Source organism: Furipterus horrens, unplaced genomic scaffold (genome assembly GCF_987537825.1).
Source record: "Furipterus horrens unplaced genomic scaffold, mFurHor1.1.pri manual_scaffold_3, whole genome shotgun sequence".
Classification (NCBI taxonomy): Eukaryota; Metazoa; Chordata; class Mammalia; order Chiroptera; family Furipteridae; genus Furipterus; species Furipterus horrens.
Window position 1 is genome coordinate 189,639,151 of NW_028327173.1, and position 17,214 is coordinate 189,656,364.

Below are 17,214 nucleotides of genomic sequence, written 5' to 3' on the forward strand. Positions count from 1 at the left end.
GGCAGAGGGGAGTAAAGGGAAACAAAATTGGAACAACTTAACAACATAATCAATAAAATACACTTTAAGAAAGAAAAAAGAAAAATATTAAAAATTAAATATTAAAACCTTGGCTAAGGTTACTCCAAAAATTACACAGAATTACCCTATGATCCAGCAATTCCACTTCTGGGTATATACCCAAAAGAACTGAAAGCAATAGATATTTGGACACCCATGTTCAATAGCAGCATATTCACAATAGTCAAAAGGTATCTATCGATGGATGAGTGGAAGAAATTTATATATATATATAAAACTCAGATTAAAAAAAGAAATGAAATTCTTATATATGCTACATATATAGATGAACCTGGAAATCATGCTAAGTGAAATGAGGAGAAGTACTATATGACTTCTCTTATATGAGTTACCTAGAATAGTTAAATATATAGAGACAGGGAGTGAATTTACAGGGGCTGGAAGGAGGGAGGGAAGGAGGAATGTGGAGGGAGTTACTGTTTAACGGGTACAGAGTTTGTCCGGGTGCTGAAATAGTTTGGGAGATGGATGGTGATGATATTTGCACAACTATGCAAATGTACTTAATTAACTATACATTTAAAAATGGTAAATTTTGTGTATTACCACAATTTTTAAAACCGTTTAAGTGTAATACCCCCCCCCCCCTTTTTTTCTGGTAGAAATACTGGAGACTCTAAATTCCCACTCCTAACTACTGTACATGCATTCAGCTGTTGGTCCACTGACAAAATGATAGCATTCATGAATCAATATTGGTGGGGAAAAAGTAATAAGGCTGCAAAAAATGCCTATCTCATTTGCCCAGGGAAACCTGTTTGCACTGCTTCTGGACATTTTAAATTGCCTATTGGACCATTTGAGTTTTGATAAATGGATTTCATACAGCTTCCCAGTATCATTGATAAAAATATGTTTTAGTCATGGTGCGTATGTTTTCTCACAGGATGGAAGCTTTCCCCTGTAGACAGACTACTGCCTCTTCTGTGGCTAAAGTGCTTTTGGAAAAGATTATCTCTACCTGGGGAACCCTTCCTGAACTCCACAGTGATCAGGGGAACCCATTTTAGTCATCAGGTACTTTGACCAGTCTGTGCTGGGTCCCCAGTTGGAGGAGTGTGAGAGGCAACCACACATTGATGTTTCTCTCCCTCTTTTTATTCCTTCCCCTCTCTCTAAAAATAAAAGTTTTTTTTTTTTTTTTTTAAAGGATTTCTTTCCTTTGTTCTCTGGACTTGCAGTGGTTTACTTTCTCACTGCACATCCCAAATTGCAAGTTTTTGTTGTTCTTGAAAAAAGCTGTTTTGCTGGAGAAATATATGGCTCTATTTTGTCAACTGTGAAATAAAATAGACTCACTTATGTTAAGGAGCTTTAAAATGGAGCCGAGAGGCCATTAAGGAAATTGGTTTTATGTACATCCTTACCAAAATGAACGTGGATTTCTGAACTGGGTAGAACTATAAATATTCTAGGATGCTACAAAAACACCTGCAACTCCTCACAGAGATGGTGGACTTTTTACTTATCGATATTTTTAGCAATCAATTATATTTAGACAAGGTTAACTTTCTGTCGCCAGCACCAATTTAAATTCTTTATGAATGACTTAGGCAAATCTCCTCTTTTGCCTTTTAAAAACCCCTGGCTTTTCTTCTCTGTCAGACACTTTGCGTTGCTACCTGAATCAGTGTGCCCAAATTTGTAGCTCCTTGAAATCCCAAATAAATGCTTTTCTGTATGATTTTGGCCTCCTGACAATTTAGGTAAATAATATGTTTGAGATCAACAGGGGGCTTAAAGTTCATGCAATTTTCAGATTTCTCTAATGAAAAGAATATGAAATTATGAATGTAAAATCAAGTACAAGGCCTTGAAAGAGGCTTGAAGTTTGATGAAAAAAATCCACCACAGGGTAAAACCCATAATTTATGAAAAATTAGGAAAAGGTGAAAAAGTCCAGGATGGAAAGGAGATACCATTTGCCTAAGTGAAACATGAGAGTCCAATATATAACAAAAATAATAACTATTATCTCATTTGGGTGTTTTTACCCCTAAAAGGAATGAAGCTGAAGTCGCACAGTAATACACCAGGCTCTTTAGACACGGCATGGTGTGGAAGATAAGCATACACACAAATAATACAAGCAGAATATCATGGTGCACATTTTCAAAGAAAAGACCTATGACTATTATCAACAAAGTTATAGAACTCAATTTGTCCTACACTGCTTAGCTATTAAGGGTGGAGACGGGAGACTGCAATGTGACAGGTTTCCTTCAGTGGCAACCCTGGTCTAGCACAGGTTAAAGAGCTTTTAAGAGGCGGAACTGGGATATTCTCTCCCAAATAAAGTGGAAGTGCTTCAGCGAAGAGGCTTTAAGCAAGTTCATTTGTATCTGTGCACTTCTGCTACTGATTGGCAGGACTCTCCCTCCAAGCTCAATTTAGAGCTGCTCTGCCCATTGGGATCTTCGCCTGCAGTTGGACCAGCCTGCCATTAGAGGCTGTCCAACCAGTTCTAACTTTCTCCACAGCACTTTCTCCACAGCCCTGTGCAGTTGATCCGAATTCTAAAATCAAGTCGCAAAATGATGGCCTTGTCTCCCGCTGTCCTGCGAGCGTCCGGACTCAGCCGAAGGGGCCCGAGTAGCTGGGCGTTGCTGCCGAGGCCTCCAAAGCTGAGGCATGGTAGCCTGGTCTCTTGGGCCCCCGCCAGAACGGCAGCGACCGTGACCCTGGAGCCCGCGAGCCGATGTTGCTGGGACGAGCCCGTGAGCATCATCGTGAGGGGCCTGGCCCCGGAACAGCCGGTCACGCTGCGCTCGTCCCTGCGCGACGAGAAGGGTGTGCTCTTCCGAGCCCACGCGCGCTACTGTGCCGACACCGGCGGCGAGCTGGACCTGACGCGCGCGCCGGCCCTGGGCGGCAGCTTCGCGGGGCTCGAGCCCATGGGGCTCCTCTGGGCCCTGGAACCCGAGAAGCCCTTGCTTCGGCTGGTGAAGCGGGACGTGCAGACGCCATTCGTCGTGGAGCTGGAGGTGCAAGACGGCCATGAGCCGGAGGGAGGGCGGCTCCTGGGCCGGATGGTGCACGAGCGCGACTTCCTTGCACCCGGGGTGCGCCGGGAGCCTGTGCGCGCTGGCCATGTGCGCGGAACCCTCTTCCTGCCTCCAGGTCAGCGACCCAATTCCAATTTTTACTGCTTTTTTTCTTACTTCCTTCTATTCTACAGAGAGGATGGAGGGAGCTCCCAAAGTTCAAAAGGTCAGTGGGGCCTTAAAGTGTCAAGGAGACAGGGATGGAATGTAAGTCTGGCTGAGGATATGGCTCTGCCGCTCCAAAACTGAGAGGTCAGTTAAAAAATATCCTAAAGAAAGGAAAACTGTTATCCAGGATACCGAGTTAGGGGGCTCCCCCTCCTCGGTTCTGGTCTGGCTCGCAAGAGATGAATTCATCAGGCAGGAGATAACAGATATAGTGGAAATGAGACAGCAAGTTTATTTGTGAGATACACTTGAGCTGGAAGTGCCAGAGGGCACCCAGCTAGCACCCAACTATGGTGATTTTAGGTGTTTTATTCTTGTAGCCAGGTTCTAGATTCCCACTCTTCGTCCCTTTCCAGACCTTGGGATTAAAATACAATTTCCAAACCTTTCTTTCTTTTTTAAAGTATATTTTATTGATTATGCTATTACAGTTGTCCCAATTTTTTCCCTTTGTCCCCTCTACCGGTACCCCTTTCCCTTCAGCAATCCCCACCCCGCCCCCGCCTTAGTTCATGTCCATGGGTTGTGCATATAAGTTCTCTGGCTTCTCCATTTCCTTACCTTTTCTTAACATCCCCCTGTCTATTTTGTACTGTCGCGGACCTCCGACCAGCAGGTCCACGGCTTCGTGAATGAAATGAATAAATGCACAAGAACTGCAAGAATCCTGTGGACAAGAGGGGGCGAAACTGGCCACTTTTCAGAGGAGAAAGCGCAGCTTGCCCCAGCCTTAACAGGCTTTTGTTAATTCTTTAGGTGGATTACATTCAAGAAAGTTATGAATCATTGTGCCAATCATTGCCTTATATGATAATTACTTTTATATAACAGAGGAATGAATGTTACACATGCATGGAGGTTAAGGATAACTCGTCTAGCCACATCCTGTTCTTAGAAATTGGCCCAGAATAGGCCCTAAGAAACTGGTTCAAGGTTACATGCTGAACATCTGTTGTTCTCAGCCCAGGATGAGGGGGTCCTTTAGCAGAAAGCAAGCTTTTAGCTATTATAGAAATGCAGGCCTGGTTCCCCACGGGAAAACCAGTGTGTGGAGTGGGTCCTGTGTGCTGCCACGCTCCCAGTGGTTTTTCAAATCTGGGGCTGAGCTACATTTGCCACCACCAAGCACCCTGGCTTCCCATATTGTACCGACGGATTATGCTTCTTAATCCCTGTACCTTTTCCCCTATTTTCCCCCTTCCCCCTCGCTACTGATAACCCTCCAAATGATCTTCATACCTATGATTCTGTTCCTGTTTTAGTTGTTTGCTTAATCTGTTTTTGTTTTTAAACTCAGTTGTTGATAGTTGTGAGTTTGTTGTCATTTTGCCGTTCATAGTTTTGATCTTCTTTTTCTTAAATAAGTCCCTTTGACATTTCATAATAAGGGCTTGGTGATGATGAACTCCTTTAGCCTTGTCTGGGAAGTACTTTATCTGCCCTTAAATTCTAAATGATAGTTTTGCTAGATAGAGTAATCTTGGTGTAGATCATTGCTTTTCATCACTTTGAATACTTTTTTATAAGTATATTTTATTGATTATGCTGTTACAATTTTTCCAATTTCTTTTCCCTTTCCTTCCCTCCACCCAGTACCCCACTTCCTTCCAGCAATCCCACCCCCCGCCTAGTTCATGTCCATGGGTTGTGCACATAAGTTATTTGGCTTCATCTTCTCCTATATTATTCTTAACTTCCCTGTCTATTTTGTACCAACCAATTATGCTTCTTAATCCCTGTACCTTTTCCTGTATTTATCCCCTTCCCCTTCCAGCTGATAACCCTCCAAATGATCCCCACACCTATGATTCTGTTCCTGTTCTGGTGGTTTGCTCAGTTTGTTTTTGTTTTAATTTTTTAGATTCAGTTGTCGATAGTTGTGAATTTGTTGTCATTTTAATGTTCATAGTTTTGATCCTCTTTTTCTTAAGTAAGTTCCTTTAACATTTCATATAATAAGGGCTTGGTGATGATGAACTCATTTAGCTTTCCCTTGTCTGGGAAGCACTTTATCTGCCCTTCCACTCTAAATGATAGCTTTGCTGAATAGAGTAATCTTGGTTTTTAGCAAGGCTTTTCATCACATTGAATACTTCTTGCCAGTCCCTTCTTGCCTGCAAAGTTTCTTTTGAGAAATCAGCTGATAGTTTTATGGGAACTCCTTTTAAGTAACTCTTTGCCTTTCTCTTGCTGCTCTTAAGATTCTCTTTATCTTTAAACTTTGGCCCTTTATGATGATGTGTCTTGGTGTGGTCCTCTTTGGATCTAGCTTGTTTGGGACTCTCTGTGCTTCCTAGACTTGTATGTCTATTTCCTTTGCCAAATTTGGGACATTTTCCTTCATTATTTTTTTACATAAGCTTTTAATTTCTTGCTCTTCCTCTTCTCCTTCTGGGACCCCTATGATTCGGATGTTGGCACGTTTAAAGTTGTCCCAGAGGTTCCTCAGTCTCTCCTCAGTTTTTTCAATTCTTGTTTCTTCATTCTGTACTGGTTGACTGTTTAGTTCTTCTTTATGTTCCCAGTCATTGATTTGAAACCTGGTTTCCTTCCCTCACCATTGGTTTCTTGTGGATTTTCCTTTGTTTCACTTAGCATAGCCTTTGCTTCTCCCCTTCTGCACTTGCCATACTCAAGGATATCTGTCTAGTCTGTTATCTTTATTACCAGTTTTGGACTCTGTGTCTGTTAGGTTGGCTATCTCCTCATCACTTAGTTCTCCCATTGGAACCTTGATCTGCTCCCTCTTTTGGGCCATACTTCTCTGTCTCCTCATCTTGATAGCTTTCTGTGTTTGCCTGTGTGTCTTAGGTACAGCTCTTGCACCAGGTATGTTGTAAGGGGCGGAGCCTTAGGTATTCGTCAGTGCAGAGCGACCTGTTTCACCATGTTGTGGCGGTGTATGTGGGGGAGGGGTCTGAGAAGGAACAATGCTGCTTGCTTAGCACTCTCCCCTGTTCTATGCACTTCTTCCGCTTTTTCTATGGGACTGACACCCCTCTAGCTTTGCCCTGGTTGTGGTTCCCAGAGTGGGTGGGTTTGTGGCTGTTCTTGGACTATGGAGCTCTCTAAACAGACACTGCTGAGAGACGAGCAGATTCTTCCTCTGCCACAACCCCCACTGATTTTCACAGTCAGAAGCAATGAGGCTTTATTTTCCCTGGTGCTGGATCCATGAGCTGTGCAGTCTGGTGGCGCTCGATCATTCCCCAGGTATCTCTCCCTACTTTTATAATGTGTGACTGTACTTTCCACCACCATCACACCACGTCCTCTCTGCCCCAGCTCTGCCCCTCCTACCTGTCTGGATGAGTATTTCTTCTTTATATCTTTGTTGGACTTTCAAAGACTTTCTTTCCCAGGTAGTGGAAATGATACATACAGAATATCAAGCGCTCCCCTCCTTCTGTGCTATCATGGTTTTTCCTGTGATTTTCGGAACACCTGACCATGCTCAGGACTGCCGAATTAATGAGTGAGACATGTCTCCCTCCCCCACTCTGCTTTGGTTTGCTATCTATCCTGGCTAACAAGAAGATCACTGTAATTTTAAAAAATAAATAAATTTATCGGGAGTTTCAAGTTTTTAATTTCTTAAAAGGTTTCTCAATTTTACAACTTTGTTTATAATTCCTACAGTATTTTAAAGTGAAGAAAATTAGCATGAAGGAGGAAGGCCTTTTGCTATTAACTGGAAGTCTTCTGAAATTATTGGATAATATTTCCATTGTATAAAAAGCAATTGGCCAATAAAAAAAATAAAAAGATGTTTATTCTGTCAGGACTCAGGGAAATGCAAAATGAAAGTACACATTTCACACCCTCAAAATTTGCCTAAATTTAAAAGTGTAATATTACCAATTGTTAACAAGTATGTAGAGGAAAAGAAATTCACACTGCCAAAAGGAATATATTTATCTATTCCTGGAAACAATTTTTTACATATAAAGTTGATTATATCATTCTATTACTGTTCACATGCACCAAGAGGTATTGTTTGTAGCAAAACCAACTGGAAACAGCCCAAATGTCTATCAATAATAGAAATGATAAATAAATTGAGGTATATTTACAGCAGCAAATGTAAATGAACTGCAGCTACAAGAATCAAATGGATAAATCTCAAAAACAGTATCTGTGCATCTTACCTCACTTTCCACTGTCCTGGATTTTATTCTCTTGATTTTCTTTACCATATTACCATTTATGTATGTACTTTAAACTGCATTTTGTTTATTGTGCCTATATTTAACATTTTTATGTAAATGGAATGAAACTGAATGTGTTCCTCTGGGACTTGGTAAAGTGTTTGCTTTATTATTGTTCTTTAAATTTTGCGTGTTAAATAAACTTTTTATATAAATGGTGAAAATATCCAATAAACAGAATCATACAAAGTATGCTTCATGCATCAGTAGTTCTTTCATATTCCTTAGTAGTACCTCATTGTATGGATGTATTCACTCACCACTATAAAGACATTTGGGTTTCAAGTCACTGAAGATTATGAATAAAGTTACTACATACACTTGCGTACAGGTTTTTATGAGAACACAAGTTTTCATTTCTCTTGGGTAAATATACCTAGAAGTGAGATTGCTGGATCATATGATAAGTATATTTATATAAAATTGCCCAACTGGTTTTTCAGAGTGGCTGTCTCATTTTGCATTTCCACAGCAATGTATAAGGGTTCCACTGCTCTGCACTCTCACTAGCATTTGGCATTGTCAATTTGGGGGGAGAGGGCAGTGATTTTGCTGTGTTCATTGTCTAAATTATTCTTAATTACAAAAGTAATACATAATCTTTGTAAAAATCTGTGCTGCTTTGAGGCTCTGGGTGTAGAAGGGAATGTGGATTTTAGTCTATGCCATTGTCTGGATATTTGAAGACCAGAGGTGTTTCAGCATTTCTAATGGTCAACAGAAGACTCTGACATTACCAAATAGGCAACAAATGGCTTTTGACATCACTGCAAAGAATTTTAGGAATAATTAATTTTGTGTTTTGTTTCTTCCAAAGAACCGGGGCCCTTTCCTGGGATTGTGGACATTTTTGGAGCTGGAGGTGGCCTTATGGAATATCGAGCTAGTCTGCTGGCTGGGAAGGGTTTTGCTGTGATGGCTTTGGCTTATTATAACTATGAAGACCTCCCCAAAGGCATGGAGAACCTCCACCTGGAGTACTTTGAAGAAGCTGTGAACTACCTGCTTAATCACCCTCAGGTTTGAATTTGTCTTTTTTTGTGGTCTACGGACAACTTCTCCCACACATTTTGCTGTGAAAGAGAGAAGAAAACTATAGCAGAGTGGCTGTGGGGTCAAGGAATTATTCAAATATAGAGGTACTAGAGCTGAAGTACACTTATGGGAATGAGCCAGGAAAGAAGAAAGTTATGAAAGAGAAGTAGCTGTAGGAGCAAGATTTATAAGAATGAGAGTGGATGGGATCCCAAGCCAAGCAGAAGAGTGGCTTTGAGAACAGATTCTTCTTTGGGAAGCAGGAAGAAAGGCAGAGAGCTTGAGCTCACTTGGAACAAAGTAGATTTAGCGGGGGAAAATTAGGAAGTTCCTACTGGGTATCTTCTATGAGGAGATGAAAGTATGAAGATATTAAAGGGAAATAGAGAGGGGTTCAAGAGGCTTGAGAAGGTAGGAGAATGTGAAATTATCTTTTGCAGAAGCAAAAAGCAAACACCGTGAAGTGTGGCAGGACTAGGGGGCAGTATAGATGCACATTTGAAATCTGTGGTCATCAAACGAAATATCTGTCAGCACAAATGTGTATTTTTTTCCTCCAATAACGTTCATTTGCGCAAATTCAGGCCTAGAGGAAGTGAATAGGTGGATTTAACCAAAGTTATCACTTTTCCAGGCAAGTGTGACCAAAGGAAGAGAGATATTAGTTAAGAGTGCTTGCACGGGAGTGATAATAACAATGAAAACTTGAAATCTCAGCTTGATGAGGTGGGAAGTGAACGTGAGAGAAATACTGATAGTGAAAAAACTGGTAGATGGAAACAGGTAGCACTAAAATGGCTAAACTGGAAGTATTTAAGATGCTGATTAGAAAGTAGAATGCTGGCAGCTGAGATTTTGAAGATGAGGTACCTACTGATGATGGTTTAGTTTAGGTTATGGCAATGGGAGTGGATGGCTCAGGTGGGGTACAGAAAAATATTATTGGAAATATGGAGGTCAAGGAATTGGGAGGCCATAATATTTAGTAGATCATCCACATAGTTGTCGAAGTCACAACAATGTTGATGCAGAAATTGTGGAAAGGAAGAATAATATCCCAAGGTTGCAAACCTTGGTAAAGGGTGGAGCCCAGATTCAGGCTCCGTTCCAACTGACTTCCAGTTCTAGGCACTACAGTAGGCTGGTTCATGGACTCATTCTTTTTCCTCTGTCCTTAATTCAGGTAAAGGGTCCAGGAGTTGGGCTGCTTGGGATTTCCAAAGGAGGTGATCTCTGCCTCTCCATGGCCTCATTCCTGAAGGGCATCACTGCCGCTGTCATAATTAACGGCTCAGTGGCCAATGTCGGAGGAACCTTACACTATAAGGGTGAGACCCTGTCCCCTCTAGGCTTCAACCTAAATCGAATCAAGGTGACCAAAGACGGCACTGCAGACATTTTGGATGTCCTGAACAGCCCTTTGGAAGGACCTGACCAGAAGAGCTTAATTCCTGTAGAAAGGGCTGAGAGTGCCTTCCTGTTCCTTGTAGGTCAGGATGACCACAACTGGAAGAGTGAGTTTTATGCTAATGAGGCCTGTAGCCGCTTACAGGCCCATGGTAAGGAGAAGCCCCAGGTCATCTGTTACCCGGCGGCGGGGCACTACATCGAGCCTCCTTACTTTCCCATGTGCCCCGCTTCCCTGCACACTTTGGTGAGCAGACCTGTCATCTGGGGAGGGGAGCCACGGGCTCATGCCATGGCCCAGGTGGATGCTTGGAAGCAGCTCCAGATTTTCTTCCACAAACACCTGGGTGGAGAAAAGGGGATGAGCCCACCAAAATTGTAATCTCTTTCTTGATTGTGTGGCATCTCTGGTGCTAATTAATCCTTGGGAATAACTGTTACAATTAGTGTGCATGTGTAGTTTTTTAAAAAGGATTTTATTTACTTATTTTTAAAAAGGGGAAGGGAGGAAGAAAGAGGGTGAGAGACATCAATCTGTTGCCTTTCATATGTGCCCAGACTGGAGACTGAACCCTCAACCCAGGCATGTGCCCTGACCAGAAACTGAAGCGACCTTTCGCTTTATGGGACGATGCCCAACCAACTGAGCCACAACAGTCAGGGCTGTAGTTAGATTTTTTCTTTTTAATAATTACTTAAGAGTTTTTCCCTCCTCATTGTTAAAATGAACTTAGCAATGAGTTTCCAAGATTTTTATAAACTACATCCTTTTCAGTTGTTTGGGAGCAAAGTGATTCTGCAGAAAATACAATAGATAGGGAGTATTTGAGATCTTGCTCCTAGGCATATGTCTTCATTTTGGCTCAAATAAACTTTTTTTTTCAATTTTGTATTAAATTATTGGGGTGACATTGGTTAATAGGATCATATAGGTTTCAAGTGTACATTTCTGTGATACAAGATCTGTGCATTGCACTGTGTGCCCACCACCCAAAGTCAAACCATCTTCTGTCACCATGTATTAGGCTCTCTCCACCCCTCACCACCACCCTAAATAAACTCATAAAAATTAACAATGACAACATACATAACAGATGAAAAAAGTGTACCTTTTAGTCTCACAGCACACAAGGCTTTAGCTCTGAAAGGAAAAGTGAGTAACACTGATTAATAGTGACTTGTACATAATTGGTGCTCAGTAATTATTATTACTTGTTGAATTTGTTTAATAATTAATTTGATGGGGGAGGGAGATATAAGGGGACTTACATGGTAATGGAAAAAAAATATAAAGATTAAATAAAGTAAAAATAAACATACATTAATTAATAATGATTACTTACCATAGAAGAAAAGCATATATTATAAAAAATATCAGATTTGAGTTTTTCCTTTAAGAATGGAAGTGAACATATTAGCTATAAATTACTAGTTGATTTCTACTTGATGTAAAACTACTAAAAATTTTCATAGCAAATATATTTTCAGTTTGTCGATGTCTTAAATGAATAAGTATTTTCCTAGAGCAAATAATTTCTAAGTTATGTTTCTATGTACACATATGGACCTTTATGATTTAATTGTCTTGAAAGCTGGCAAAACATTATTTAGATGAATTTCATAAGTGATTTTAACAATCACTGATGTAAAATAAATGATGAATACTTATATCACTTGATATAAATAATTCCATAATAGGCTTACTAAACTTCTCTTAAAGCTTTATATATTTAAAGTAAAAAAATGTCTTAACTTATGGCTATGGTGTTATTTCCTCAGTTATCTTTTTAATAAAGCAATTCTTGACATTTTCCTCCCTGAAAACAGTACAGTGCTTTCTGTTTTTCGGCTTGTTCCTGTATACTATTGTGTGCTCGTCACTTCATCCTCACCAATCTGTGTAATGCAGATGTCATCTTCATTTCACCTATGAGGAAACTGAGTCTCAGAGAAGTTCTTCACATAGTAAACGTAGAGCTGTGGCTCAGTTTCCCCAAACCCTGTTTCTTCTCTTTGTTAAGCTGCTTCCCTTATCTCTGTGGTTCTTCATTTTATGTGGGCACAGAGCCATTTCTCCATCAAGTTCTGCTTCTTCTCATCCATCCAGTAGAATGTACATTTGTGTACATTCGTTCACATTCACACACACACAGTATCGTGTTCTTCAGGTGTATCGTCACAAATTCCGTTAAAGCCCATCTGTGCTCTCTGCAGGATAACCATTTGGGAACTGTGGAGAATAGTGGCAAAGCTGAACCAGCTCACTGGAGTTTTAAGGATGTGTAAACTGTCAAACCAGTGCAATTTCTTAGTTTTTTTCGTAGAAAACTTTTCATTTTTTACTTACATATTGAAGGGTCGAATAATGAGCTGAGAAGGATATTGTATCTTTTATATTTGTTGAGAGATTCATCAGAAATAAGTTCTAGGAATATGACAAGACTTCTTGCCTTCCTCACCATTTTGACAACATCCATTTGTGCTCTATTTCAATACTTGTTACTATCCTAATATTACCAAAATTTTGCTAGGCAGAAATTTTGCCTCTGTCCTCTTAGGGTTTCTGGTTAGGCCTGAGAATTAAATTGACATAATACAGATTAACAAGGAAAAAGCATACCCATTTTATTTTTACATGTACAGAAAGTCTCCACAAGAAAATGAAGAAGTGGCAAAACCTAAGTATTTACATACTAGATTGAACAGAGTGGCAACTGTAGAAAAGTAAAATACATGGGGAGACTAAAGGAAGAGAAATTATTTTAACAAGATCTTGTGCAGAATTCTCTCAGCCTTAGCCCCTGTTTCTTCTAGTGATAAGATTGTTTTCTTCCTCCTGCTATAGGGAGGACAGCTCTCACGTGAGTTTCATCTCCTTTTAGGGGAAAAATGGGGAATGAGGGCCCTTCTTGCACCTGTTGTTTTTCAAGTGCTTTTAGCTCAAAATAATCAATATGCCAAAATGATGTATTTGGGGGTGGCATCCCCTGTACCCCTTCACCTGACTTGTTTTCAGTGTCCCTCATCCCCCACTTGACTTTGAGAGTTGAAGATAAACTGAGGATTTTCATTTTGCAGTGAAATACTGCTATGTGCTTAATTTCTTCTTGTTTCCTACAATTAATTTTCTAATGTCAAATCCCTCGTTCAAATCTAATTAACAACAGTCTTCTAAAAGCCAACCTCTGATTTCCTTAATTACTTCCATTAATAGTCATAACTCCTTTTAATCCCATAGTTACTTTCTCTAATTTTAAAGAATTTCTTTTCTTGCTCTCATTTCTAAAAAGCCATCGATATCATAATGGGTCTCCTCCATGGCTCTCAGGAATACTGCCAAGTGCTTACTCAGCGTTCGGTACCGGAAGTCTTGTTTTCCATTCTGGTTATTGCCCTCTGGGCGTCAGGGAAAGCTAACCCCACCCCCAGGGAACGCTAACTCCACCCCCAGGGAAAGCTAACTCCACCCGACGCAAGGGCAGTGATAGTGATCCGTGTTTGGTTTAAGCCAATCCTAACGTTCCATCCAGGGGAAAGTACGTGATTTCAGTCACATGGAATGAACTCTCTCCCACTCACCGTGAACAAGGAAGCATGAAGCCCCAATTACTCTGACAGCCACCTTCTGATGTCACGAATGGCAGAGCAGACAGAGAGAAGGAAACAGTTCTTGGTGTCACCACCGGGCAAAAGCAGAAAGACAAAACATACTGAAGGATTCATTCCCATAAAATGCAGTAAAAAAAACGAAGCCGTTTTGTTGGAGCCAAAATAGCATACCTTTGGGGAGGGTGGCTTCTGGAGCACTGGTAATGACGTTTCTGGATCTGAGTGCTAAGGCAGGTATTAGGCAGGTATGTTCAGAGTGTGAAAATTCGTTGAACTGTACCTTTCGGATGTGTGCGCTTTTCTGTGCATACGTTTTCCACTAAAAAAAAAAGGTTTTTTTAAGTTACCATTTTCCGTGAAGGGAATGAAATTCTTGGAATTCTGCCTAAACTCATTCAACGCTGGTCTCACCACGATTGATTACTCAATAACGTTCACTTCCAACAAGTGAAAGTCGTCTGAGGTTAAGAAGCACCCCCCTGGGTAGGGTGCCGCACCCACACCTCAGGCTGTCCCTGTGTTCCCTGACCTGGGTCAGGAGAGCCACCTGGTTCTTTCACCGCAGACAAGTCCCGTGGCGTGGTACACGGCACTGAGGAGCCCATACATCTCCAGAGGCAACTCAGTCACAAACCGCTCCCGAGCCTGAGAGCAACTGATCCCGTCCGACCTCCCAGCGCGCTACCCAAGAGCTGGGACAGGGTTCGGGGCCCATCCCGAGCTTCCCTGCTAGTTGTCGGGATTGCAGCTGCGCGAAGCTGAAATGGCGGCGACGGTGACGCTAGAGCCAGCGAGCTGCTGCCGCTGGGACGAGCCCGTGCGCATCGTCGTGCGTGGCCTGGCTTCGAGGCAGCCGGTAACGCTGCGCGCGTCCCTGCGTGACGAGAAGGGTGCGCTCTTCCGAGCCCACGCGCGCTACTGTGCCGACGCCGGCGGCGAGCTGGACCTGACGCGCGCGCCGGCCCTGGGCGGCAGCTTCGCGGGGCTCGAGCCCATGGGGCTGTTCTGGGCCCTGGAGCCGGAGAAGCCCTTTTGGCGGTTTCTGAAGCGGGACGTGCAGACGCCCTTCGTCGTGGAGCTGGAGGTGCTCGAAGGCCACGAGCCCGAGGGAGGGCGGCTCTTGGGCCGGGCGTTGCACGAGCGGCACTTCCTTGCACCCGGGGTGCGGCGGGCGCCGGTGCGCGCGGGCCGGGTGCGCGCCACCCTCTTCCTGCCGCCAGGTGAGCCTGGCTTGCTGGGGGTAAACTCATCAACAATAAGGTACCTTGTAGATTTTTTTTCCCCTAAAGGGACTTGTTTTCCTTTTCCAAAGTGACTCAGGAAGCTGTTTTCTTCCCTTTGATTCACAGGAAACCACTAAATTAAAAAGATCCCTAAAAGGAAAGCAAAAATCTTTAAATTATATAATACCTTCCCTTTACAATATTCCCTTCTCTAGGACCTGGACCTTTCCCAGGGATCATTGATCTCTTTGGTCTTGGAGGGGGCCTGTTGGAATATCGAGCCAGCCTTCTGGCTAGCCATGGCTTTGCCACATTGGCTCTAGCTTATTCTGACTTTGAAGATCTCCCCAAGGAAGTCGGCAACATAAATATGGACTACTTTGAAGAAGCCCTGTGCTACATGCTTCAACACTCTCAGGTTCTCCTAATGTCCTCTATTGTATAATTCTCTCTAGATATATCTCCAGAGGGTGTCACTTGCCACTCACTTGTGCCAGGTGCTGCTGTACTGTTCTTTCACAGACATTTCTTTTGGAGACTTCCTTGACTTTATGTGCCTATTTCCACTTCCTCTGTCAGATGGATTAATAAATGCAGAGTAAATCATAAAATACACATAAAGACTTTATTCATAGGCATGTGTAATATTAAAATTTCTTTTGTTTTGGAGCTTCTAATTTATTAGCTTTGCATACTTGTTTTTTAATCTTTCTGACAGCAGAGAATGTTCTCGGTTTTACTTATTTGTTTTTAGAGAGAGGGGACGGGAAGGAGAAGGATCAATGGTGGTTGCCTCTTGCATGCCCCCAACTGGGGACCTGGCCCGCAACCCAGGCATGTGTCCTGACTGGGAATTGAACCAGTGACCCTCTGGTTCGCAAGCCAGCACTCAGTCCATTGAGCCACACCAGCCAGCGCTGTTCTCAAATTTCAGTCAGAACTTGCCCACCCATTTCAGAAGCTAAGAATTATGTAATTGGACTTTGACATCTTACTATTCTATAGAGTTAATCATTTGCTGACATATTTAGATGGGGTCTGATGAATAATTCACTTCTTGAAACAGAACTTTGTTCCATACAGTTAAATACTCAAACATGTTGAAATTTGGTTATGCCCACCTGAACTTCGCAGGCTCCATGACTCAGCATTCTCTAGTGGACTATTCTCTGGAATGTGTGTAACCAATTTGCAAACCTGTCTGTGAGTTTAAGATTTATTTGCTCTGTGTCCAGCCAGATATTCTTTACTATGTGGGAAGAAACTCATATCAGCTTAGTTTGATTCTCTTGTGCCCAGTTCATAAATTCAAGGTAGAGGCACATCTAGTTGTATTTAGAAAAACATTTTTCTATGTGGTATGTTCTTGACCCTTCACTCTTTTCCCTTCTTTTCTTCCAGGTAAAGGGCCCAGGCATTGGCCTTTTGGGCATTTCTTTAGGGGCGGATATTTGTCTCTCCATGGCCTCATTTTTGAAGAACATCTCAGCTACAGTTTCCATCAATGGATCCGGGTTTAGTGGAAAGAAAGGCATATGCTGCAAGGACACTTGGATCCCACCACTGGGCCACAACCTGAGGAGAATTAAGATAACTTTCTCGGGCCTCCTGGACATTGTGGATATACGGGATGACATTGTAGGAGGGTGTGAAAACCCCTGCATTATTCCAATAGAGAAGGTGCAGGGACCTATCCTCTTCATTGTTGGTCAGGATGACCATAACTGGAGGAGTGAGTTATATGCCCAAATAGCCTCTGAACGGTTACAGGCCCACGGAAAGGAAAAACCCCAGATCATCTCTTATCCTGGGACTGGGCATTACATTGAGCCTCCTTACTTCCCCATGTGCCCAGCTTCGCTGCACGTATTAATGAAAAAGCCTGTGATCTGGGGTGGGGAGCCCAGGGCTCATTCTAGGGCCCAGGTAGATGCTTGGAAGCAAATCCTGACCTTCTTCTGCATACATCTTGGAGGTACCCAGAAGGGAGCTTCCCCCAAATTGTAATGCATTGGTCTGTAGTTGACATGAGAGATACAAGGTCAGATTCTAGTGTTTAATAAACTTATGTGAATAAGTTTTCCCCTGAATAATATCTAATTCATGTCACTTGTATTAATGATATACTTTAGGCAATTTTCTTGAATAAGTTATTTTCTCATTGATTTTACTAATGTAACACATACCTGTTGTAGAAGATTCAATTAAAGGTATATGACAAAAAGTAAAAAGCATCATCACTGTTAAAATTTGTTTTCTTCTAGCTTTTTTTTTCTACTTAACACTTTAAGCCATGGGTGAAACTTAAAGCTAAGCAAATACTGGGTTACGTTTCTCATTACTGGGAGAGAATGACCATCCAGTGTTTGCTACTGGTTCAATCACTGGTAGCAGGGTAGAATTTTCATTGGCCAAAAGTGTACAGAGGTGGGTTTTTTT

At 42.1% G+C, this 17,214-nt stretch overlaps 2 protein-coding genes and 1 long non-coding RNA gene across 4 annotated transcripts; 2 read left to right on the plus strand and 1 right to left on the minus strand.

Annotated features, from left to right (window-relative positions):
* Positions 1–2,480: 2,480 nt before the first annotated feature.
* Positions 2,481–11,758, plus strand: LOC150017018 (acyl-coenzyme A thioesterase 1-like). 2 transcript variants are annotated; one of them, XM_090271117.1, is made up of 4 exons: positions 2,481–3,201; positions 8,319–8,521; positions 9,720–9,864; positions 10,027–11,758. In XM_090271117.1, the coding sequence occupies exons 1-4, from the start codon at positions 2,616–2,618 to the stop codon at positions 10,323–10,325; spliced, it is 1,233 nt and encodes a 410-aa protein (XP_090127243.1). In that variant the 5' UTR covers positions 2,481–2,615; the 3' UTR covers positions 10,326–11,758. The 2 variants fall into 2 exon arrangements, with proteins under 2 accessions (XP_090127243.1, XP_090127242.1); XM_090271116.1 differs by having other exon boundaries at positions 2,484–3,201; positions 9,720–11,757.
* Positions 11,759–12,543: 785 nt separating this feature from the next.
* On the minus strand, positions 12,544–14,734 carry LOC150017019 (uncharacterized). Its single transcript, XR_016509858.1, has 2 exons — positions 13,724–14,734; positions 12,544–13,612 (listed from the first exon to the last, which is right to left on the minus strand). It is a non-coding gene; the product is annotated as an uncharacterized LOC150017019 (long non-coding RNA).
* Positions 13,908–17,012, plus strand: ACOT4 (acyl-CoA thioesterase 4). Its single transcript, XM_090271118.1, has 3 exons — positions 13,908–14,772; positions 14,991–15,193; positions 16,177–17,012. Exons 1-3 carry the CDS (start codon positions 14,316–14,318, stop codon positions 16,780–16,782), a joined length of 1,266 nt encoding a protein of 421 aa, XP_090127244.1. The 5' UTR covers positions 13,908–14,315; the 3' UTR covers positions 16,783–17,012.
* Positions 17,013–17,214: the final 202 nt, after the last annotated feature.